This window comes from Mercenaria mercenaria, unplaced genomic scaffold, assembly GCF_021730395.1.
Source record: "Mercenaria mercenaria strain notata unplaced genomic scaffold, MADL_Memer_1 contig_1974, whole genome shotgun sequence".
Lineage (NCBI taxonomy): Eukaryota > Metazoa > Mollusca > Bivalvia > Venerida > Veneridae > Mercenaria > Mercenaria mercenaria.
In genome coordinates, this window is record NW_026459998.1 from 31,655 (window position 1) to 59,572 (window position 27,918).

At 34.4% G+C, this 27,918-nt stretch overlaps 1 protein-coding gene across 1 annotated transcript; it reads right to left on the minus strand.

Annotated features, from left to right (window-relative positions):
• LOC128552044 (uncharacterized) lies at window positions 1-27,918 on the minus strand. Its single transcript, XM_053533043.1, has 5 exons — window positions 27,853-27,918; window positions 10,299-10,888; window positions 9,035-9,130; window positions 6,934-7,353; window positions 1-305 (listed from the first exon to the last, which is right to left on the minus strand). Exons 2-5 carry the CDS (start codon window positions 10,879-10,881, stop codon window positions 1-3), a joined length of 1,404 nt encoding a protein of 467 aa, XP_053389018.1. The 5' UTR covers window positions 10,882-10,888; window positions 27,853-27,918.

The following is a 27,918-nucleotide window of genomic DNA, read 5'->3' on the forward strand; positions in this document are numbered from 1 at the left end:
TCAAATATTATTACCTAACGGACCAGCTTGCTCACCTAACAACTGTGCAGAGCCTTTCTCAAGTTCTGGAGTTTGCTCTTTAACCTCAACACTGCTTTCAAATGATAAACTAGGTTCTTCTAAATGAGGTACTAATATCTGCTCTGCTGTCTTTAGACTGCACTGGATCCTATCAAGTGTTTGCTTGCTTTTCAGTCGTTCCAAGTGCATCGTGTCTCTTGGTTTGATGGATAAACATAGTGAATGTGTGTTCGTTGACTTAACTGCAATTTCCTCTTTCAGTATATTGTCTTCTATAGATGAAACTAAAAGAACATAACATAACAACAAACATTAAATTATACTTACAAAGGTGGACAGTATTTGTCTTATTTCTGTTATTGATATTGCAAAAATTTTAAAATGAAAGAGACTAAGTATCCTTTACGGTGGCATTTGAGGCACTATGAAATTTTGTTTGCTAAAATCCCCCAAAAAAAATGTTTTAGATTGAGGTGGTAACTATGTGAACCTATACATTCTAGAAAAGGTCGCGACAGTCTTCTAACTGATAGAAAAATACAGATCATACACAATATGACTGCAAAATGATATATAAAATTTTTACTCATCATCATTGTTTGGGACAAGGCTTGCTTACCCATACTCAAACTGCGTTTTAGACAGTACTTCCTGCTTGAAGAAACAGTTTCACGAAATGTTGATATCAATCAGTGTATGCTTTTGATAATTCAGTGACAGAGAATTATTTCCTGTCAACCATACAAAAAATGTAAAAATTGAATAACATCATTCGTGCATGATTCCTTCAAAGAGGAACTAGGGTATAAAAAGCACTACAACGTTTTGTTAAAGGAGTATGCCTCTTGTTGTAAGTTTTATTCAAACACTTGTGATGGACATCTTAGTGACCTAAGACCATTCAAAAATGAATTAGGTTATATATATTCTACATGTGATAAAATAATAAAAAAAAATTCAATTAAAGGACTATGTATGATAAGGCACAGTTTTAGCCCCCAAATTTTGAAGAAAATGAAAGTAAAAATACATCTCAACGTTATGAATTATTTGAAAGATAAAGGATTAATCTTGCAATTTTTGAAGAAAAAATGTAACAGTTTTGCGTTAAAAGTCATGATCCATGGTCTAGTTTCATGTCATCAACACAGATTTTGTACATTTTTAGACAATTTCATACACTTTATCACAAATAAATACGATACGAGCGCAGGGGAGAACAATTTCAGTTTTTGGATATGTTTTGAGGATTACAAAAACACGGAGAATGATACATGAGAGAACATTGTTCTAATGTGCGCTCATAGTAAATTTTGAACAAATACGGTATTTTTATCGGAAAATTTTACTCTAAAAATAGCCATTTGAAGGGACGAAACTCTTGATATACTGTGAAGAGCTTGGCGTAAAGGTTAGAAAAAAACAGGTTTGACCTCATGCGGAAAAATTAGCGTTTGTTGTCAAGATGGATTTCTTCTGATATTATGGGTAAATTAGACAATTTAGCAGTATTTCAAATGTTGTTATTACTGTTATAAATAATGCCCTCGATGATATTTAAAACAGAGTAAATTGGTTTTCGAAAATATTCACCAGTCGGCTCTAATTTTGGTGGATAAGCGAGTGATGGGCAGTAGGTCAATCAGCTGATCAGAATAGAATAGAATAGAATAGAAAAACATAGAATTAGAATTAGAATAGAATAGAATAGAATATTTTATTAAGCCAATCAAGGGTCATATATAATGACATGTATAATCACAAACATATACATTGTGATATACTGTTTGATCCAGCAATTACGTAATACGATTTGCGTTAATTTTGACTTAATTTTGGAAGACCCAGAAAAGAGCTATATACACTGGATATCATTTCCTAATTACTCCATCAGCAAATAAAACCAAACTCAAAATTTCAAAACTTTGCGTGTCCTAAATTGATTAAATTTACAATGGAAAATATGCTATTATAATTTGTTTGCAGCAAGTTATGACTTATTTCAACTAAAAGGTTCATGTTACAGACCTTAAGGTTATGAAATTATTGCTGTATGTTGTGAAAGGTATTGTCTTATATTCAAAGAGAAATCATGCAAAAGTTTTCTTACGGAAAAGGTTGATCAAACTGCAAAAGCAACAAAGTACAAATTAAATTAAGTTACAGTGGGCACAAAATAATCTTAACATTCATCGTCCCCTTACGGTCTATGTTTTGCAATTCGGAGGGCAAAATATCATTTCTCTGTACATCTGCATTACCCAAAAACTGTTTAACTAGTTGAAATAAAAGAGAAGACGATTTCAAAAGATATCGTTGGGTAAAGTTATGTTAAGTTTTGACAATCCATCATATGATCATCACAAATAAACATTAGTGACATGCAAACAAGACATTAAACTTAACTGTATGACATTAAATGTAGAAAGGAATGTGTTGCTTTGTTTTAAATTGAAGTTAAAATTGCTGAAGTTTGCTGAAGGTAAAAGAAAATATTTACCTAAGTTTTGTTTGAAAATCAGATAACAAGAAAAGGATTTTATCATTATTTTTCATCAGAAACAGTCGCCTCTTAAACATATTTTTTCACGCAATTTCGCATCTCTCAGCCAATTACATTTGTAGATGTTCTTTTGTCATCAGTTTGCAAATCTTAACAAACAGGAAAATAATAAAAGGGCTACATTCTTTCATAACGAACGTCACGACATTCTCAACTCCTCGAAAACCATCCATTTTATGTCTTTCCTCGTAAAATGGTTTGCTGTCACTCTTAATTAGGGGTTTTGGGGCGCACATTGTATACTAGAATGTAAGTATGTATTTACAAATTCCCGATTAAACTCCTTTCCATGTGTATGGATAATAAACTTCCGCTTAAAGGGAACTCGTATTTGAAACCAATCAGCATGTAATGCACAGCGTCTATGTAAAAGGCAAAAGCATGTTTGCATGTATAAACAGTATTGCGTGTTAGTATAAAAAGATGAAAATTAATGTATAACTATTCGTTCTACTGCTTTAAAACTGGAGGAAGTTAAAAAAAAATAGGGCTGTTATTACAGTTAGATTTGTTATATTTAGCCAACTTGAATAGATGATGATGATATTTACTAAGTACAAGAAACGACGACAACGACATTATTAATACGTTTTACTTCACCGCATTATACGACGTTTTGTTTCGTTTTGAACTCTTAGATAGGTGTTTTGTTATAAGTTAGTTTATTTGATCTTTTTTTTTCAAATACGAGAGCGTTTTCGACGTCCGCGTTGGCGTCAGTGTTACAAAATGTTTTCGTGTAAACAGGTGTTTTAAACCTACTTACTCAAATGCTCTCAAACGTGTCAAACATGTCTTTGGCAGCATATCTTCATCTGGCATGACAAGAAATGCTGTAATCATAATGCGAAAATTATGCTCGTTTTTAATGCAGAAATTTCTGTTAAAAGTTTGCATGTAGTCAGGTTTCTAAAAAAAAAATCTTTCAAATCCTACACATATCTTCGGCATTATAAGGTGACCTCATAGGGATAGTCACATAACTATAGGTTTTATTTTGTCAAAATTACGTTTCTTCTAATCTTAGAAGTTTGTAAGCAGTTTTGTCCAAAACTACACTTGGCCATATGCTTGTAAGAATCGTGTATGTCTTTAGCATGGAGACGTGATCTACGTAACTTTTATTATAATTATGTCCCTTTTCGTAAACGCTCCTTTCTAAGTAGGTTTCTCTGAACCTACTGAGACAGGTGCTGTCAGCCTGCACGCAGGGCAAGTAACATAACTCTAGCAATTAATTTGTTAAGATATGCATTTTTGACATATGGCAGTTTAAATAACATTTGCTGACATTTTGGAAAAAGTACGCCCCTTTCATGCTTAGCATTGTTTGTGATACATTTGCTTCTAAGCAGATTCCTCGGGAACTATTTACTGAATGTCTCCGACATACAGTTTGCAAAACTGTGCTTCTTTTGAAAATGAGAAAATTTTGCTGAATCTTTTGTTGATGTAAGATAATATCGAGTGAATGGGCTTCAAAAAGTCGAGTACGCTGTCATTAGAGCTCTTATTTGTACTGTGGCCACAGATCACATCAAAACAAAATATTTTAAATTTTCCAAATTAGGAATAAAAAATTCGCCTAACTCTTCTCCCAAATTCTTTATCGTTTTCATATTATTAGAATGTATATTGGCGTCGGTACCCTGATACTCTACTGTATCTTTCAACTACATATTTTATTGTAGGTGGTCTCTGACTGCGTTTGTTATTCTCAGTGCTTCCAACGATTATACTTCTACTTCTTAATTTTGAGTATATCGGATATGACATAGAGAAATCAGTTTACTTATATTATGTATAGTAGGTTTGAATCAGGTTTTATGTATTATTTGCCATATCGTTTGATTGTTTCACTAGAAAACGAGAAGTTAATTGTCAGGTTGTCAGGAGTCTGTTATAAAGACTAAATATTTTGTAAGAGGGAAGAGGCAGTAATCATTGAGTGAAGTATAGTTTTATCCCAAACTATATCAAATTAAGAACTTTTTACCAACTTATAAATGATAGTAACAATTAGAAGATCACACAGATTATATTCATAGTGTATTTTCATTAGAAGTAACGATATATGCGAAACCCCTCACCGAGCTGAATTGTATGGTAGTAAAATCAATTAGACTCCACGAAAGAAAGGGACTAGGAAACATAGCAATAATGAGTCAGTGGATACCTTTTACAGCCGCTACACTAGTAAAACCTTTGGAGACATATGACGCCAGCAAGCATAATAATTACAGGTTATTAGATTTTTATCGAGAAATATGCACGAGTTCTGCAGCGGAAATATTGCGCGACTTTAGAAGCGCAGTATCATTCCGCGAAAGAACGAGTGCATATTTCTCGATGCAAATCTAATATTCTTTTTATCTCATGCACATTTATACTTAGAAATACCATATAAATGATATTAATTTGTTCTTAAGCATGTGTAAATCTGAAATATCGTCGATTAAGAACTTTTAAACGCAACGACATACATGTCACAAATGACGTCACTCACCCGATATGAAATTTGAAAGTCAATATGGAAAAATATTGACGTTTTAGGTTAGACTGTTTATAAAACATTATGTAATAATGGCCGTTTTTGCATACCAGAAATTTACTATGGTTCCCTAGTTGAACCTCTGGTATATTTCGCTGATATTTTTAGTTTTGGTACATTACAGGTAAAAGGTTATTTATTTATTCATATTTAGCAATACTTTACTTAGATACTGTTTGATCATAAATTCGGCGTGATTAGCTGAAACCACTCCCGGTAGTAATTGCGCATGCTCACCAAGTAAATGAAAGAAAGAAATCTGAGGTTCGATTTGGGACTGTGACGAACCTCTGATTTATTTCAATGAAAAATAGCAGACTTGGTTCAGTTGAATCTGTTCATGAGAGGTAATGAAGTGTGAAATATCTCACGCAAAAACCACCACCACCACCCCACACTAGAACCGGCTAGTTGAAACTGGCATATTTCGCCGATATTTTTAGTTTTGTTACACTACAGGTAAAAAGTTTCAGCCAATCAGCGACGTTTCAGTCAAAATCGACCATGTAAAGCTTGACCGCGTCCTTTTTGATATCGGCGCCATATAATAAGGAATATTATAATTTCCTGATACATCCGATTACATGAATAAATCTATATTAATCAAAGTCATACAATATCGTCTTTATTCATTTTTAGCAAGTACTTTACTTAGATACTGTTTAAGCATAAAATCGGCGTGATTGGTTGAAACCACTTCCGGTAGTAATTGCGCATGCTCAGCAAATAAATGAAATAAATAAATCTGAGGTTCGATTTGAAACTGTGACATATTTCCAAACTCTCCAGTGCACCATGGAAAATATAAATATAATTTTAAAGTGTTTGTAAAATCTGTATTTCGTAGCTGACAATTGCACTTTCAAAATCATTATAGGATCCCTCTTCATCACTTTTGTCTTACATTTTGACTTGTTGTTACCAATGAAACATCAAAGGAAAACAAAAACAAAAGAATATATATATATATATATTAGGTTACATCATAAATACACTTTATTTTTGGAATTATTGTATGATCGCAACTGACAGATTGACAGACGGATTGAATGGTAGACAGACAGACAGACAGACAGACATAGGGCAAACCAGAAGTCACCTCAGATGAAACACTGATAGAGAACACTACATGTACAGGTAATAAAGAATTATACGATGAAAAGGGCAAAGAAATTGAGCTCAGATTCGTCATTTATGTAAAATTATATTCATGAACATTCGTTACTATGGTAACGAGTCGTTTAATTTATTATAGTTTGGATTATTCAAGTGGTAATTGAAAATAGAAGAAATATCAAATGGATCAAACCACTCTACATGTCTTAATTTCGAAAATAAAAAAATCAAAGAAAACCAAGTTTTCCATTACAAACGGCTGATTTGAGTAAGGAAGACTTATCTCCCTTAATTCCTGCACTATTTCAAATATTTTACGGCAGTTTTCTAATTTTATAAAGAATTGTACACTACGGTAATAATTATTTATCGTAAAATTTTTTAATTTAGGTAAATAAAATCTCCACCTTTTTATTTTCTCTAGGTATACCCCCTAATCAAGCAAATATTTACAAACACACAGACACGTATAGGTAAATTATTATTTTATGAATTTAATGGAGTATTTGAGATATTTGGCAACTGAAATGAGAAAATACATACATTTGCCAAGTTATTGATACATGTTTAAACAAAATTGGAATGGGGGCCCAAAACACCCCTTATCATACATGGTCCTTTGAAACAGCTTTATATTTCATCTCTTTTTTTATATGAAATGATATATTGAATGATGACTTACATGTTTCTTCCATTACGTCGAAAAAGGTATCCCTGTATATGACAGGTTCGAGTTCAACGAAACTATAACCATCGAGCATTGAACATCTTTTTTCGAGATTTTCTAGAACAGGCAGTAGTCTTCCTTCAGCACAGTCTCTAAATAGAGCCACTACAGCCGATATTGTACGGCATTGAATTTTCAATAAAACACATTCGTGTTTTATTTCGCTTATTTCCCATCCCCTTGACAGAAAGCTCTTAAAGGTTTCATTTACTGTTTCTCGTAGCTGCTGGAAACACTCGGGTGGCATAGCTGTGAGTAACGTAGAGAGTTCTTCATTCCCTTTTAGTCTAGCTTCGAACAACCCAACCAAAAGTTCTGACAATCTAGCCTCTTTCTCTGTACCAATATTCTTTATATCGATGTAAAAGTACACAGCTATGTAAAAATACAATTGTCATATATATATATACATATATATTTTTTTTTTTTTTTTTCTTTTTTTTTTTTTTTTTTTTTTAAATCAATGTCGCAGAAACTGAATATAACTTATCGTCTTAAAAAACTAAAATCGTCTGTAAGGGCGAACTTAAGGCTACAATACTATTGAAAATAAACAATGTAAATGATGATGTAGCTAGCTCGCTTTTGTTATGATTTAGAACAAGTACTGATACTGAAAAAATAGAATAGCCTTCGATATTTGTTTAGGGATATTTTAGTTGCTGTTATCCATCGTCAAAATTTTCGCAAACAGTAGGACTGTTCTTGTCGTTTCTAGTTATCTAAAAGTCCTTTGTATTACAATTCTTCGTTCACCACTATTCCGGTGATAGACGGTAGCTGACTATATAGGCCGACTTATATACTTATGTTTTATGTCTGTCTTGTCAGCTATCATTGTATTTTTTAAATATCAAATTACAATTATTTTTTTTTCAAAAACTGAGCAATTTTTAATTTCTAGAAAAATAATGCGAGTAAAAGCAACAAAAATGTAACGCCATACACCAGTACGAAGTACACTATAATGGTATAAGGCCAATACAGGGGTCATGTACTCTGTAACTTAAAGGAACCAAGTCTGTTGCCCGATTAGAAGATACATTTTTATGCCTTTTCGTTGTTTTTGTCGGGATTTAGAATCATATTTGCACAATTCAGGTTATTTTTTATCGTTTTTCTTTTAGTTTTTCTATGGTAGCGTAAGTTCCAGATTCCTCCAGACATTGTCTTAGGCACAAACGGATACTGGGACATAAGTCAGCTGGATGGTAATGAAGCTTCAAGACCAATTCGGTAAGTGGCAAGTGATTCATTGTCAGCGAGCTTTAACCACTGGGTCATAAGGGTCCCTTTCTTATGCACAATAATATCAAAACCAAGACCAGTATTATATTACATGTATAAAGGTAAAACATATTTTAGATCTTTAGATTCTTCTCAAAACACATATTTATACCAAAACAGCAGTCGAATGACGGAAAGCAATTGTAAAACGAAAACAGTACTAGCATTGACATTATCCCGCTACAATTTGTCCGGTAAATCATTATTATGTACTTGCAACGTAAAGATGACCTTATATATCCATAACCAAAATCAAGTACTTGATCAATTCGAATTTGATTTACTTAATCTTTTACATCTGTGTGTGACTGTCATTGAATTATAATTGCAAATTTTAAGGGGATGATACTTTTGAAAACGCTTTTCTTCAACTGCTTTAAAGATACTGTTTTATATGACAATGCTTTAAAAGACAAACAAAATGTTCAATGATGCCCTTCACTACTCGTTTGTTGTGGCCATGATAATGTCAATGAAAGAGAAAACAAAACTGTGAAAATAAGATGTAACTTGCGATGTATATTTTGTAAACGGGTAGGAAATGCATTGACTATATTTAAGGTTCATGATATATGTGTTTGCGTACCTCCCTAAGGACAACTTTCTGTTACACTAAGTTTTACAATTATTGATCATTCTTTTCTAAACAGATGCAGAAACTACATCTAAAATATTTTATCGAAATATTTACCAACATTTTGATAAACTATTAATACCAATGTATACTACATTTTGAACACTGACACTTACATATTAAAATTTCAGTTACCTGGTAGCTTCACTGAAGAGTGATCTGCTCGCATAGCAATGGAAGAATCCAATTTTTGTTCAATCCTCTTAGCTGCTTGAAGCAACCGACTATCGGCTATTGATAAAAGCAGCATTTAAATACCAATTAAGTTGGAAAAAAATATGTTTAGATAACGAAAATTAACATCAATGTTGACAATTTAGGCTATATCAAATGAAAATCTCTTATGATAGCAACCTAGCTTCACACACATAAATAGAGTTTATCGGTAAATGGTATTTGTTTTTCATGTCAACAGGGTGATTATCATAAGGATTTTATCCATGAATGAATATTTCTAAGGGAATAAAATAATTACCCAGCTTAACATTATGGATATTGTAATGATTTAAGCTGACAACAATAACAACGCGTTCATAATTTTGGCCATGGTAAGAAAGTACTGAAAGTTAGCCAGTTTGACTAAGAAAATTGTAAACTGTGGCACAATGGCAATTTCTGTTGTTGTTTTTTTCGCTTTTGTTTTTAATTGGACATTTTAATAAGAAAGATTGTACAGAGTTTCTATGGCAATTACTTTCCATAAAATTTAATTTTTGTATTCAGTTTAAAGATCTGTCCATTATCTAATGTATTATGTAATTAATCAAGTCTTTTATTTATGAAACAAAAAGTGTTTTAGGTTTGATTATGACATACACAAAGATACTCATGTAAGTTATTAAAACATGTTGTTGTATATGCTAACGTTTGCATGTGACACCAATTTTAAATGCAGTCAGACTGCATTTGTTCGAAATGTTATGGCATCAAATTCACAACAGTATATACCCTATTAATAGTTTTAGACAATAAATAAAATAAATACATTTTTAAAATGTTTCATTATTTATAACCACCCACAGTCTGTTTAATTCTCCCTGCACTAATACATTTAAAATTGTAGATTCATTACATTCGATGTATGAATTGAGCCACGGAAAAAAAGTAAATAAGTTATGGATATCTGCAATTTTTAAAGAAAATAGTTGTCTCTTTTCGCAGACCTGTTTTTCATTTAGAGAAATACTTTTTTGTGAACAGAAATACAAGTCCAAGAACATTACGTCTAGCGCATATCACATGAACACAAAATTACTGCTATAATTTGTTTTCGTCACCGTTTTATTGCTCAAAGTCGAATTTCTACCTTTCATATGATAAATAAGGAAAATATGCCTAAATAGGTCTATTTGTAATCATCCGAAATTAAAGTAATCTTTCGAAGAAACTGCCTACTTACCGTCACTAATCGTATCTAATTTCTCTCTAATGTCTCTCTTCATAGAGTAGAACTTATGCATTGTTCTCACAGTTTCAACGAGTGACAAAGGTCCTTCTTTCATCTCATTTATAACGTCTTTTACTTCATCGGTGATTACTGGGTTATCTACTTTTTCTAAAATTCTGGTTGTGATAACTTCGATTGTTTCAACATCATTCTTAAACTTAACCTCGTCAATATTGGGTTCATGAACATGGCAAAGCTCATTTCGAACATTGCGAAAACGTTCAACGTCCAGACGCTCTAAGGTGTTAAGCTTGCAATATTGTACGAGAACGTGACAGAGGAGAGACAAATCCCATTTCTCTATGTCCGTTGCGCCATTTGCAGGGAATAACACTCTGTACTCTTCTTTAGAAAGTTTTGACTTTTTTATATCTTTCTGTTTAGTCTTCAGAAAGTCGTCAAGTGACCACGGAGAAGTTGGATCAGGACTTAGGTCTTGGACTCGTTTTTCAAGAAAAGCACAATTTGTTTTTGTTCCAGCTTTTATCACCATGCAGGAAAGTCTACAATGTTTTTCTGTGCCAGTCGTCGACATTGCTTCACTGAAAAATATATGAACTCGAATATTTGCTTTTCAATTTGTATTCTTGTGTATCATCACTTTACAAACAACTTATATTTCAATGTTACTGTTTATTATCATCAAAGGCTTGATTCCTCCTAGTTGTTGTTGTGCTTCATTAAATAGCCTGTTTTCCTGTTTTAATCTATAGTTTGGTATTGATGTTTTAGATGAACTTATATTTTTTCCGAATCAGAAACGTAGATTTGACTGCCTATCAAAGTTTTGATAAATCAAGAGGGTCATGATGACCCTGTATCGCTCACCTGAGTAAAAGGAGCTACATGTTTCATGTCTAACCGACGCTAAAATATTAAGAAAGTAGGTCAGTAGGTCACATTCATGGTCACTGAAAGTCAAGGTTAAGATCGATGTGCAAAACTGTATATATCATCCACATTTCAAGGCTGTATCTTAAAAAACAAGAATGTAGGTAAGCAGGTCAAGGTTGCTGTCAGGTGGTCCCTAATTACTTGGGTTCATCGGGTTATTATGATTAAACAGTCTATGAAATATGTTCAGATGATTTTTAAGTATTATTTCCTATATAACTCATATATAAGTAACCCCGGGTTGCGGCCTCTTTTCACCTTAGGGGCATAATTTGAACAATCTTGTTAGAGAACCATTAGGCAATGCTACGTACCAAATATAAAAGGCATAGGCCTTGAACTTTCAGACAAGAAGATTTTTAAAACTTTTCCTATATAAGTCTATGTGAGACTTTGGGCCTCCAGGATAGGGCCTCTTTTCATCCCAGGGACATATTAAATTTAAACAATTTTGGTAGAGGCACTCTGGGAGAACTACGTTCCAACGTAAGTCATGTCTCAACGATATCGTGTGACAAATCTCGACGATGTCTGGTTACGGTATCGCTCAATATCACGCGGCTTATATAATTCTCATTTATAATAATTACTTTGATTAAAATTTTCTTGCGTCTTAGCATGAACATGTATTCAGGCTTTAAAAGTAATCGCATAAATTGATTAAAACATTTAGATTTTAAAAACAGTCGTCTGTTACTTGAGAAAATAGAAGAGTTTTGCTATTTTTCCAGAATACAAAAATATACTACATGTTTTCAAAAACAATACTTACAGACAGTCAATCATCGATTGAAGGCAATGTCAGTTTTAATGTTAGAAATATATTTTTGCAACTGCTTTATCATAAACAGGCAATATTTATTTAATATCATGTTCCTCATTCTAACCGATGATGTTACTAACTCTAAACGCGACATATGCAAGCGTTACTGACTCTCATCGAAACGCATTACTTATATGCGAGTAAAATATACCAGCAAGTCTCAATATGACTAAAATCAGATTTTGTTCAAAGTTTGTAGTATTTTCTGTCCGGTTTTCCATTTGATGGTTTCCCCCAAGATATATTAGTCCAAATAATAGCAAAATGTACGCGGTGGCACAGGGTTGAGTATACTACTGAATGCGCACACCTTAATTATAGTTAAGTCTGCAAACAGATCTTTTAGAAGCACGAAGCAACCTAAAGTGAGGATGTAATTGTAGGGTACACTTGTATTAGATGTGTATCGAGAAATATGCATGCTTCTACAGCAGAAATACTGCGCGACTTTAGGAAGAATTAATGCATATTTCTTGATGCATTTTTAATACACTACACGTGTATTATTCACTATATCAATGATATAGATTTTGTTCTATAACCCGAGTTGAACTGAAAATGTTGTGATTAAAGAACTTAAAAACATGACGACATTTATGAATCTATGAAAGTGACGTCATAATTGACGACACGCACCCGATCTGAAACTTGAACGGCAATATGGAAAAATATTGTTTGCACTCCGGACTGGCGTTTCCGTTGACCTTACCAATGCCGACACCCCGTGCCAGATTGCTCTCGTTATGTTAATGACAACTAGCGTTTTATGTATTGATTATATATGGTATTGTTTATGTGAACTACGAAATATCAGGTACCTTGAGAGATTCTCTCCGTCCCTTTTACATGAAGTATATATCTCGGTCCAATAAACATTATTTTACGGAAAGAACATACCATTACGCTAGAAACGATAAAAAACTAAAAGGGAACTTTGTTATTGTGCTTCACTGAAACGTCATCACGTCACAGCTTATGGACGAAAATTTCCCGCGCTATGTGTACATACCCTACTATAAGAAAGAGTGCTGCAAATAAAGAAAGTCTTTATATTTGCGTTTTTCCTCAATCATTTGTAAAATACGGTATGCAAAAAATAATCTGTCAGAATAAAACGCTTATTTGTTTATGATATGCAAAATGAAATTCAGTCATGTGTTTACGAATCGGATAGAAATATTCGTCCTAAGGACACCTGCGCCTTGTTTCGAGTTATGAAGTCTCGGGTTCCTGATACATTCGCACGTAATAATAATTATTATGTGCGGACAAAATTAGTGACACGCCTGCACATGATGACGAAAACATTTGTTACGAAATAGCTAATTTTTGTGCAAAGCTCTGGAAGTAATGCTGTACTATCCTAAAAATCTATACAGTATTGATTAACGGCGTACACATGTATCAGTTATTACGTGTTCTTACGTGAACACGGACTATTTAATAAGTGTGAACGTATAAGCTATTTTGAGCCGGTTGAGTAACATTAATGAAGCGTTTTCGTCACTCTGGTAAAAGATATTAAGGTTCGTGGTGATGGAAGGCCCTAGGTGCCCCACTGAACACTCTTTTATATACGGACGGATATCTTGGTAGAGCAAACGACCTACTGCAAGCGTACTGGATGGCTTGCTTACATGAAAATCCCACACTCGAAGCTTAATTTCAAGCGCAAAGTTGAGAGGGCAAGTGAGCGACCATTGGCCTCGGAGGTCTTACACGTTATAACTTACTATGGGCGCATAGAATATACAATGCCAATTTTAATGGTTTTTGTAAAATTCATACAATATCCTATATAGATCTTGCGGTTCATACATTAACTCTAAAAGAAGATCTTTTTTTAAAGGAATCTAATGTAACAAAACAAAATCTTTTCACAAGAAAAAGGGGAAAAATGTAAAACTATACGGGATTTCAGTAAAATAAAAATATCTCATTAAATTAATTGTGAATTTTAAAAAAGCAAAGGGATTAAACAGACCTAGTGAAAATGATCAGGTATATCTCGAGTCACTGCGAACATAGATTGGAGGGAACAAATAAATAATGATTTAATGAGATTGTTTTATTTATTTTATTTTTTTTTTTGAGAAAGGGACGCAGTAAAATGCAAATTTGTCTGAGATTAAAATAAATGCTTATATTTGCAAAAAACTGCATAAGTATGGCGTTTCGTAGTAAAACACAACTTTCGTGAATTTGATAGGGAAATTGGGAGATCAAAAGTGCGAAATAATGAAATGTTCAGGAAATGCGCGTGTTTTAAAAGGACGAGGACGAAAGAAATGCAGTAATGTATAAAATTGTATTATTCTTCCAGATATTAAAACCTTACATGTTCCCGACTCACTTTTAACGTAAAATGTAAACATTGAAATGAATAACATGTATACACTTTTTTAAAACTGAGTGTATGAGTAATGGTTCAGCTGAACACCACTATTGTGTAGAAGTCACCAACAATACTTACAATATTCCACATTAAATTAAATGAAAGTATTTCTATAGCGAACACCTAAAAAATTTTGTTTCTATTGTAGAGCATAATCCTAACGTTTTAATTTTCATGCTGAAATTGTTCAAATACTTTTACACCAGCCTGCGTAAGACTATAATGTGTAAGATGATAACGACAACTGAGCCGCACCATGAGAAAACCAATATAGTGGGTTTGCGACCAGCATGGATCCAGACCAGCCTGCGCATCCGCGCAGTCTGGGTCAGGATCCATGTTGTTCGCTAACAGTTTCTCTAATTGCAATAGGTTTTGACAGCGAACGGCATCTATCCTGACCAGACTGGGCTGATGCGCAGGCTGGTCTGAATACATGCTGGTCGCAGACGTACTATGTTGATTTTCCCATGACGCTGCTCAAATACATTTGTCATACTGATTGAATTGTTGCACCTTGCTCAAACGCAATCCAGACATTTATGAAAGTGTCTAATAAATGTTCCCAACGTAAAGATAAAATGTAAATATAAATTTTCTACAAGTTCAAATGATAATTATGATGCTGAGACTTTGCAACACTGTACGTGAGACGTTGTCACATATTGTCCGTTATCGTTGCGGCCTTGCAACATTAATGTAGCTTACATAAGTTTATTTGTAGCTAGTTTGTTTTATCTTTCAAAATTCTGCAAATAGCTAATATTGCTTCCACAAATAAAACTCATCCTTTCAGTTATGATGTCATAATAAATGAATCAAAAAGGTCATACGGAGCGACACCGTAACATTGTCGTTGAGATATGTCACATGAAATCGATGAGACTTGACTTACGTTGGAACGTAGTTCTCCTGGAGTGAGAGGACCACTAAGCAATGCAACATAACAAACATCAAAACTCTAAGCCTTGCAGTTTCAGGCAAGAAGATTTTTAAGTCTTTTTCTTATATAAGTCGATGTTAAACTTGGGACCCCCGGGCCGGGGTCTCTTTTCCCCCCAGGGACATAATTTGATAAATCTTGGTAGAGAACTATTATGCAATGCTACATACCAAATATAAAAGGCTTAGGCCTTGTGGTTTCAGACAAGAAGATTTTTTTCCTATATAAGTCTATGTAAAACTTGGGACCCCCGGGGCGGGGCCACTTTTTACCCAAGGGGCATAATTTGAACAATCTTTTTAGAGGACCATAAGATAATGTAACATGCCAAATATCAAGGTTCTAAGCCTTAAAGTTTTGGACAAGAAGATTTTTAAAGGTTTTCTTTTTGGTTGCCATGGCATCCAGAATTCTGTTTGGAATTCAATTCTTGAACAACTTTTGAAGGGAACCACCCAAGGAACATCCTGGCCTAGTTTCATCAACTTCCACCTGATGGTATCAGAGGAGATAATGTTTAAAGGAAATTTTGGACGGACGGACGACGACGGACGGACGCCGGACGACGAGCGATCACAATAGCTCACCCCGAGGTGAGCTAAATAGTAGAAATAATAAACACAATGATAAAAGAAGAATGTATTTCCTTTGGTTTTTATATAAATGCTTGTTTTATATTTCCCTTTGATAGATGGTTGGATATTATAACACCCTCATAAAATTAATACTTTTTAAAAGATATCTTTCAAATAATAACTTTTTAATTCGTACATTAATTTTGAATTAATAAAAGCCGCAATTCTAAAATGTGTGTCAAAATCAAGAAAGAAACAATGTTTTTTATGGTGTGTGTGTGTGTGTGTGTGTGATTTTGAAACATTTACAAGTGTTTCAGGTGTTTCTTTAGAATAGTATATTTCAGTTAGCATTTTGCTCCTAAATGCCAATCTACAAGAGGGTATGTGTGTGTTTGAAGAAACATTTAAAAATGGCTTGGATAAGCCAATATAAAATAACTATTTTTTTGTATTTGACATGCTTTTTATTGAGGGAAACACATTTTTAAAGTCATTTTTGCAAATTTGGGATGTTTGACAGGCTCATGTGAAATCAACAGAAGTGTTAGACCATACGTATGCCAGGTATGCCAAATCATGATCATGAAAATTCCGTAATCACGACGTTAATGTTAGAATAACATTTTTAAACTTGGTATGTCAGTAAATTGTCAGCTACATCGTATCTATAAAAACTAAAGGATATTAATATATATTTGATTGTATCCCTTTAAACGACAGTGCAATGCGTTACTTTTATCAAATGAAATGTTAAATAAACATTTTTAAGTGAAGTCGGACATAATTATTTGCTTCTCATGTTATATACTTAAGTAGGATTTTACATACTGTACAAATAGGATCGCCATTTCATACATGCTCATTCGAGCTTATTGTTCGTCTTTCCTCTGTAGTGAACAAGTGTTTTAAACTAAACTTTGAAGAAATGTATCCAGATGAATTGTACTTTTCGTTTTATATCAAATCTAACAATAACCAGGCCCGTAGCTACACTGAGGCACAGGGAGGCCGGTGCCTCCCTGTTTTAACGCTTATTTAAATATCTGCTTACATATATTTGTAAAAACAATAAAGATCTGATTACGCCATGTCCTTCTACACTTACTAATGTTTGCAATATGTACCTGTACGGTTTTATTCGAACATATATTAAAAAGTAACACAGTTAATAAAGTTTCGTCATTAAAGAATAAATATAAGCCGACATTGATAATATCAAAGTCTGAGATTTCATTTAAAACAATAGCAGGTATATTTGAAAAAGAAATGGCTAGATCAAAAAATAGATTTAAAAGAAACTTACACGTATATATTTTCAATCAAGTTAGGAAAATGGATAAATTATTTCTTCGCTTCAAATAGATGAAAGCATCTGAAATCAAAAGTTTTCTTTTTAAATATTTAAATGTTCCCATTCTTTAGAATAGCATATTTCTTGGCATAGATTTATGATAATTAATTGTAGAGAAGCGTATACATACCTAAACAATATATATTATATGCACAGAACAATATTCCTAGTGATGTGTTCCCAAGTTAGGTTACATCCTAATTTGATTTTTTTACGTATATTGTAAATTTAAAACCGTAGTTTTGCTGTTTAAGGCAGTAATAATAATTATTTGTTTATTTGTCATTGTTATATGTTATAAGAGGAGACGATTGAAATTTTAGTATTCAGAAAAAAAAATGCTATTTTGATTTCAGTCTAGGACCCAAAGTATACGAATTATAAATCTTTGGACTTTCTGTACAAAAGTGTACTTCAATCTAGACAAAGATTAACATAAACAACATCAACAACATGACAGTAATCGCCTATCGTATCAAAGATCGTATATAAGATTTTTGTAAATCATATTGAATATTTAAGTTCGCAAAGTAGGGGCCTAGTCGTGCGGGAAACTGTGCTTTCATGTGATGTTGCGCAGGTAAAATGGGTACAAGCTTGATGAAACATGAAATGAAAAGGAATATGTGTTTTGTTTTACATGTTAGATTAAAATATATTCCATTCATAATCATCAAATCTTTCGACACTAGTGCAGTTATTGCACATGGTTATTTCTCGATGCAATATATTTCGATCTTAACTCAGAAACATGATTATTATTTAATAAATACAATTGTTACTAAGTAATATTTGCTGCAAAGCTATGATACTTGTCGTAGTTATACAAGTATAAAGTGGGAAATATTTTGCTTCTTCTCTGTCAATACAGAGCTATTCAATCTTTCCAAAGTAATACAATTTATGTTTGGTGCAGCTGAGTCGATAAATGCCAGGAATCGCTCTAGTTAGAAAAAAAGATGTCATCTTGTTTTTTTTTTTGTTTTTTTTTTTTTTTGTTGTTTTTTTAATTTTGTCAACAACGTTATTAACTTTCTGATATAATTCGATTACGAATACAGATGATAAATAATTTATACCCTGCAATAACTTGCAATTATCTAAAGATGTTAATATAAACAGAAGTGTACATTGCGTTAGTGGAATAATTTCATTGGAATAATTGGACTTACAAAGGACTGTCGGTCACATTGTCCTGACTAGCGGATTTCGTAAATGGGCATTCTGTGACTCTGTTCAGACATTACGTTTAGCTGAACAACAGTGTCCGACTGCAATTTAAAATTGCTTCTTTATGCCTCAAAAAGCAATTTGAAAATAAAAAGGTAAAGTTCGTAAATAAATATTACGAACCTAATTCTTAAAATACCCGGTAATCATTAATTAAGCGAGTCAATCATCTATTAATGACATTATATTTCATCTCGGCTGCCTGTAGTTTTGACGAATAAGATTTCTTCCAATTTCCAATCCTCCTAACTACTAGAAGTAAATTAAAGTAACCTCTACGACAGATGGACATATACACATTCTGGCCGAATGAGAGATTGACTAGCAAACATAACCATGAAGTTGTCAGAACCAAACAACTTTTTAAATCGTTTTCAATGTTATGAAACACTTCAAAATTCCCCCGTTGCTGACAGCAAACAACCACATGCCATATATTGCCCTCCACATATTTTCCTATTCAACTGGTTTATCTAAATTATCAATTCTAATTGTTCTATGTTATATATCTATTGTCAGATACCGTATTTACTCGAGATGCTTCTTTTCAAAACTTGCGATAAAATAGTTTTGATCCCTTTTAAAAACGAAACAACGCAAACACATTACCTTCCATAAAAATCGGGTTGAAGTCTAAATAACTGCTCAGTATGGTACCGGTCTTCATGAAACAAGAAAATACAAAATAATACTTCAGAGGACCTAACCTACAGTCTACATAATGATAAATTGCACAAAGAAATTAGTATCAGTAGTAAAGTCGGACGGCTTAAATTGCGTACAGTAATTTCATAAAAATAATTAACCTTTATGCAAATAATTATTTATGGTCCAATTCTATATACGGCAACATCGCTTCTATTGCATTCTGAAACACAGATAACAAAAGATAAAAGGAACTCATCTGCCTGATATCTTTACTTTAGTTAAGGTGAAAATGTAAGTAAATTATTTAAAAAAGTATCTAGATCTGATACGTAAACTGATGCAGTACGTAAAAACTATATCTAGGTAAAGTATTCTTGCATTCGAAGTTTGTCATATAAGTCGCATTGCAAACCCGCCTTAATGGCACTGCGCTGAGGTTTAAAGCCTTAAATTTGAAAGTAATGGGATTTAACCCAGGGCATAGCGTTTGATTAAGTCTTATTATAGTGCATTTTAAATGATCTGGCGAGGCGGGGTTTCGCGGCGGTCCATTGCATTATTGTGCAGGATATGTTGTATATTCGGCAACCTGATTTCTTATCCACTTGCCATCTAACTTATACTGGAACCACTGTGGCTCTACCTATTTAGCTCGCTTTTTAAGATTACCATTATTTGCATAAGCCAGAGATTAACTCCATCCCGCCAGGTCAATATCTTCTTCTTCTTCTTCGTTCACGACAATACTGTCTGACCAATACCCTCATGGAACTTGTGATTTTTCGCAGATCCTGAATGCCTCCATACCGATTCTGGCGGATTGAGGTTACCGTATCTATCGGCCAAGTTGCAGCTCGCTCCTGGTCATGCTTTTTACATATCTGAAGTATATACTCCATAGACTAATCTTCCTCTACGTATGGACAAGTTGGTGATGGTGCCAGTCTGTATTTCTTGTACATGTGAGCATTGAGCTTGTTGTGCATTGAGCGATGCCAGACCAACATCACTTGTTCAGACCGATCAAGGAGATGAAAAGCATCTTCCTCAATCCTTGGTCTCGTTAGTGCATTGATGATGGTGACTTTCTCTTTGTTGCTTACAGGTGCTCTTGGTTGTTTTGACTGTGCTCCTAGGCTAGCCAGTTGGTCTGCCTCTTCATTGCCTGCAAGTCCACAATGAGATGGAATCCCTTAAAGTGCTACTTTGCAGGTTATAGTCAGGCTCTCTATTTTCCTGGCTAACTGCGGAGCTTTCTTGTTGATCAGAGCTTCCATGACAGACAGTGAATCTGTGAGGAAGACGGCTGAAGAGTTTTCTTCTGCCGAGTCTTCAACCATTTAGACAGCCTTCATGAGTGCTTTACTCTCGTCCTGGCAATTGCTGCAGTGTTTTCCTGTGGCTGCATGTAGTTTCTCTCTTGCCAGATGGGTTGAAATAAAACTACTGCTCGTCCATCTTTGATGGCGCATGTGACTAATCCATCTATGTAGACATGAGTCCATGTTTTATCGGAGGATAGTCTTCATTGATCATAGTAAGTGTGAGGCTCTTCCGAATACCTTCATCCTCTTGCGTCCTGCAGTCAAGACAAGGAACAGCAAGTCTCACAGTCACTGAGGACAGATCATTCGTTAGTTGGTTTATAATGTCTTCACTACCTAGGAGAGTCGTTGGTATGTGCAGCTCAGTTTAAAACTCTCGACTGAGTTTCTTTGCCTCGTGAACGAAGCTGCTACGTTTAAGCCGATTTTTGGTGTAGCCCTCAAAACTGGCTTCATTTGATGGCCTTGAAAAGACCTGAACTTCTCTGCTTGAAGCAGGACCTTTGCATGTCTCTTGTCCTGTAACGGATGTACCTGTTAGCTTCTCCATAAAAGAGATTGGTATAAACATTGTTGCACCTGTCATGATCCGCAATGCTTGGTTTTGAACCTTGTCTAGAACCTGTTGGTTAGTTTTAGAAGTAGTAGACCAGGCAGTTGAGCTATACTCTAAATGAGGTCTCACCGTTCCCTGATATACTGTCTTCAGTATTTGCTCATTTGCTCCCCACGTTGTTCCATCAAGTTTATTCATCATGGCCAGCTTCCTACGTGCCTTCCTTCTGATTGACTAATGTGGGGTTTCCAGGTTAGCCGTTTGTCAAAGGTCACTCGGAACCCACTCCAAGGTATTTTGCCTCGTCTGCTTCAGTCAGCGAAGTATTTTGCATCTTGATTTTTCCCGCCCTCTTCTTTGACGACAGGGAGAATAGTGTGGTGGACGATTTCTCTGTATTGATCAAAACACACCAATCTTCAGCCAAGCTGAAAGCTTATTGATGGCTTCTTGCATCTTGTATGTGGCTGTTATGTCATGTTCTTCCTTACACCATAATATCAGGTCATCAGCGTAGAGTGCAGCCTAAACTCCTTTCGGTAGTCCAGATCTTTGATGAAAAGCAGGAAGAGTGAAGGGATAAGACTCCGCCCTGCGGAACACCAAAACGCAAAAGGAACTTCCTACTACTGGCATTATGTATTAAGTACATTTATAATTACATATCTGTATTGTATTTGTATATGCATAAACTTTGTTGCTTCTTTCAAATTTTCGTTTGATGTCAATCATGCTAAAAAGTTTATAAGTGAACATACATTTACTAGACAGAAGATGTAAGAACCAAGCAAACATGACCATATGCCTTTAAAAGAGCATTTTAAGGTGACAATAATCGCAAATATTTTGGCTATTTCAAAATTCTTATTTTTCTTCAAAAATGTATGCGACTCTTAAATGTTATTTATTTTTTCCAAAACTGATATCTTAAAAGTAACAAAAACATTTTTGAAATGCAGGAAAACGCACTGAATGGCACCCTCGAAACAAGACGGTCATGATGGCCCTATATCGCTCACCTGAGTTAAGTTGCTTGCTTGAACAAATTTCTTTGCTAAAGCTTCAAAAACAAGAAAGTAGGTCAGTCGGTCACATTCACGGTCACTGTAAGTCAGTTTAGCCCACGTGGAAAGATACTGCGATAAAGTATACGAAAACTCTGGTAAACACTTATTTTGGTCGATTAAAAGTTCTGGCGAAATCCTGGATAAATTTAAGATTAATAATTACAAGGTACCGGTATCTACAGTCAGTACATACGATTTTTCTACTTTGTATACTACTTTACCACATAACTTAATAAATGACAAACGCACTGCCCTAATTCAAAAGACTTTTGCCAGAGAGAATGCTACATTTCTCGCTTGTAATTTTGATAAAGCTTTTTTTACTAGCAATATTATTAAACATTATACAATGTGGACCTGTGACGGAGTTTGTAAAGCCCTTTCTTTTTTATTGAACAACATTTACATCAGGTTTGGGAATGCATATTTTAGACAAGTAGTTGATATTCCCATGGGAACAAATTGTGCACCCCTTGTCGCTGATTTGTTTTTATATTGTTATGAAAGAGACTTTATGTTGAGCCTTTCTCCAGATACGCAGTCAGATATTATAACTGCATTTAATAATACATCACGCTATCTGGATGATATTCTTAATATGGATAATCCGTTTTTTGGTCAATTGGTGGGTACTATTTATCCTAGGGAGCTTCAGTTAATTAAAACTAACTATTCGGATACTGATGCTTCATTTTTAGATTTACATCTCTCTATTTATGACAATATTAAACATACCAAAATTTATGACAAGAGGGATGATTTTAATTTTAGTATTGTAAATTTTCCCCATTTGGATGGGGATGTACCTCAGGCTACATCTAATGGTGTATATAGTTCTCAATTAATTCTGTTTGCAAGAGCGTGTAGTCATGTCAAGCATTTCAATGAACGTAATCAATATAAACTTCTTCAGCAAGGCTACCGTTATTACAAATTGAGTAAATATTTTGCTAAATTTTACTACGTAATTCTGATTAGTTTTAAAATTCAATAGTAATTAAAGACACTTCTGCGAGAAGGTATTTCTATACCCGTTTTTTATGGAGATGTGGTTTACAAACTTCATAAGATCTTGGGTCATGGTAATTTTCCAAATGTATTTGGTAAAATTATAAAACGTTTTGTTAAAAGAGGTTACGACCCAACTGTTTTGAGACACACCGCATGTTTAGTGTTCAACCCGTTTACAATTGGACACTACGCTTCCCTCTTTGATTGTGTCTGACGGAAGAGGGGGAGGGCTCTATGATAAGCAGTTTTTAAATCCTACCAGGACTGAACCGTTTTGATATCTGTCTTCTGGTCTGTTTCGTCAGGCCCTTAAGGGTGTTTCTCTTGTTACTCTGTCGTCTGAAAAGGCATTGAGTACATACGTTTTTGGTTATAAAGGTTTGCTTTTTATATATTTATACACGAGCATTTTTGTGTTTTACATGCCATGACTTTTTGTTTCAATTACGTGTGTTAGAGATTCACCTGGAGAGGATTACTTTTATTTACACTGTACCGTGTCTTTGGAACATGGTGGGGGTAAGAGTGAGGTTGGGTGCGCACCATAAACCGGTTTAAGCTCCCCAGTGGTGTTTTTGCCACTGCATGACCGTTCCAAGGCGGTGCCCACTGTGTTCCTTTGTTTGTTCGTTCGTTTTGTCCTTATGTGTTGGCTTTGTGTGTGCGCGTGTATGTGTATGTGTGTGTGTGTTTGTGGTGTGCGCGTCTGCGTGTTGTGGGTTTCGTCTTGGGGAGGCTGCGTGTTTGGTACGTGGCATTCATTGATTGATATTTGTCTTTGTTTTTAAGATTGGTGTGCAAAACTGTACATGTCATCCTAATTTCAAGGCTGTATCTTAAAAAACAAGAAAATAGGTCAGTAAGTCACATTCATGGTCATTGAAAGTCAGTTTTAAGACTGATATGCAAAACTGTACATGTCATCCAAATGTCAAGGCTGTATCTTAAAAAACAAGAAAGTAGGTCAGTAGGTCAGAGTCACAGTCGGGTGACCCCTTATCACTTGGGATCATCGGGTAAATATAATTAAACAGTCTAGGAAATACGATCTGATAATATTTGAAGTATTTTTTCCTATATAACTGATATATCAAGTAACCCCTGGGGCGGGGACTCTTTTCATCCCAAGGGCATAATTCGAACAATCTTGTGAGAGATCAACTAGGCAAGGATTCCAACAAAATATCAAAGGCATAGGCCTTGAACTCTCAGACAAGAAGAATTTTAGAGTTGTTTTCCCCATATAAGTCTATGTAAAACTTGGGACCCCAGAACAGGGCCTCTTTTCACCCCAGGGAAATAATTTGAACAATCATGGTAGAGGACCACAAGGCAATGCTACAGACCAAATATCAAAAGCCTAGGTCTTGTGGTTTTAGACAAGAAGATTTTTAAAGTTTTTTCCCTATACAAGGCTATATAAACCAAGTGTCCCCCTTGGACGGAGCCATATTTCATCATAGGGGGATCATTTGAATAACCTAGGTAGAGGCACACTATATGATGCTACATACCAAATATCAAAGCCCTAGGCCCTTTTGTTTTTGACAAGATTTTCAAAGTTTCTCCCTATATAAGTCTATAGAAACAATAAGCAGCCCCAGGGCGGAGCCGTATTATATCCTAGGGTGAATAATTTGAATACATTTTGTAGAGGCCAACTAGATGATGCTACGTACTAAATACCAAAGGACTTATAGTTTTAGACAAGAAGAGTTTCAAAGTTTTTCCCTATATAAGTCTATATAAACAATGTGGCCCCCGGGTGGGGCCATATTCGACCCTAGGGAGATAAACTAGATGATGCTACATACCAAATAGACCTTGTGGTTTTGGACAAGAATATTTTTAAACTTTTTTTCCTTTTGGTTGCCATGTACGGAATTCAATTCTTTGAATATTTTTTAAAGAAGACCATCCAAGGATCATCTCTGTAAAGTTTTATCAAAACTGGCTTGGTGGTTTAGGAGGATATGTTGTTTAAAGGAAAGTGTGGACGGACGGACGGACGGAAGCCGAAAGGTGAGCGATCACAAAAACTCACTCTGAGCCTTTGGCTCACTTTCCAGCGGGAGCATGCCCCCCCACCCCCCCCCCCCCCCCCCCCCCGTAGAAAGTGCCTCCCTATATTCTTACCTCTGCCTACGGGCCTGATAACACATAATACTTACTTACTGTAACAATTCTACTACGTACCCCTTTAAACGCCAATGCAATGCGATACCTTTCACTAAGTAGAATTTATAAAAGGCTTTTATCTGCTATTAACGTTACAGGTAGTTTACATTATCGGCATTTATACACACAATGAATACAGTATTGTTCGTAAGTATTGACCTGGCACTCATTAATCTTCGCCAAAGTTCTCGTTCATTTACGCAATATTTGTATTCTTGAAAACATCTATATTATTAAAGTTACCTAAATAGTTAATCGATGACATGGTGGCGTAGTCGGTAAGGTCCTTGACTTCCATGCACGTTACCACGGGTTCTAAATCACCTTTGATCATATTTTAATGTAATTTGATCGATACTGCATTTACATAATTTATTCATATGTTATTTAATGTATCTTATTTCATGAATTTAAATAGTTTTCTATTGTATTCACGCTGATGACAAGTAATTTGTGTTTCTATCTAAGATACTTTTAAAACAATTTTATTCCAATTTTCTGCAATTGAATTGGATAACTTTTAATAAATGAACCATGATAATAAACACGATCGGTTTTATAAAAGAAGTAGTAAGTTTGCATATAAAATTTATCGAAAAAAATTATGGTCAGACGTAGGACTCGAACCCACAATTGAGATTGGCAGTTAAACGCTTTGTCCGCACAGCTACCTGCACATGTGACAATACATCAGTTAAGAAATACATATACAATAGTTAGTATATCGCTATTAAGTTCGGACACCGAAAATTAATTAACGGAAATATACGGAATATTCATCAGTGCCAGGTCAATACTTACGGACAATACTTGTTACGAAGTTGTAAGTGTGACGCCATTTTCGTAAACTTAAGTTCAACGTTTTACATGTGGGAAGAAAATGCATTCTATGAATCTTAGTTAAATCAGTTATGAATATTTATTATTATTTATCGACCTAATAGATCACATAATAAGTGAAATGTGACTTAATGTCGAAGAAATAAATCTAGGAGAATTGTAATTTTCGTCTGATACATATTACCAAATGATACTTCAAAAGCTCCACATATGAACATTTTTTTTACTTATTCTATACCTTTATATTTTGGATTGTTGAATAAAGCTTTGGGGTGTTGGTAGCCGTAAGATTGTACATACACTGTAAACGGAGTTCCGCTTAAGTTGGTGCTAGGTGTAATACGGGATGTAGCGCGTTTAAATAACTTTTACTATAACCTGAGTCACCAAAATGCATGCCATTATTTTACATTTTATTTGTTCTATGCTTCAAGGAGTGTTTCATAAGAGATTATATAGTGTAAATTTTCATTTGTAAGTCATTTGTTACCCGCCCGCTTAGCACAGTAGGGAGAGCGTTGGTCTACGGATCGCGGGGTCGCGAGTTCGGTCCTCGGGCGGGGCGTATGTTCTCCGTGACGATATGATAAAAGACATTGTGTCTGAAATCATTCGTCCTCTACCTCTGAATATACATGTGGGGAAGTTTGCAGTTACTTGCGGAGATCAGGATTGTACTGGTACAGAATCCAGGAACACTGGTTAGGTTAACTGCCAGCCGTTACATGACAGAAATACTGATGAAAAACGGCGTTAAACCCAAAACAAACAAACAAAAAGTCATTTGTTTGCTGTTACAAGAGAGACTTGAAGTGTTTTTATTTTATCTGCAAATGATTAAATATCATATTTTAATTACAAAACAAAACTATGTGATAGGTAAGTTGCAACCCTTGAAGTGGAGGTTTTGAATCACCACACAATATAAGTAAAGACCTTCTTATGGACCTGTTTGACCTGTTTTTATGTATCACTTAGTTCAGATCTGCCCACAAATATTATCAGTTAATATATATTTGCATATCCAAGTACATATCTAATCCTCAAAATAAGATGAATAATTAAAAAAATGTTTCAAAATTTCACATCTTAAACCAAACGTTACATTGCATAAATGTCACATCTAAAACATATTTTAGAACCATTTATATAATCTGTACTGGCAAGTGATAAAATCATACAGGCAAACTCAAATGTATAAAGAAAGTCTTAGAATCAATATTTTAATTTTGCCATTCAAACAAAATGCGAGGATCTGAAACCTAAAAGTACTCGCTAACAATTTGGTATATCAATTACATTGGAAGCTTATGCTTTTCCATAGACTACCTAAGTTTGCAGGGGTAAATTTAAACATGAATGCCTTTTAAACATATTTAATGAGACTACCTCTTTTCATTCAAAAACCGTACCCTGTCCTCAGTGCGAAACTTGCCACTGCAACGTAACAATGCCATACATTATGAAACCGAAACTAAAGCAAAATATGCACTTAAATATTATTTATTAACATTATAGATAGGCTGTATACAATGTAGCTGTGAAGAGTAAAGAAATATTTGCTTTAAAAATATGAACTATTTTTTTCTTTCGGATATAACTTTTGTCACATAAACTTGTTTTATTGTCCTACTCCGAAATCCATATATATTACATGTAAAGCTTACCTGCTGCTGATAATGTCACTGACATATATACACAATGTTATTATTTCTCAACATTTGGTTATTTTT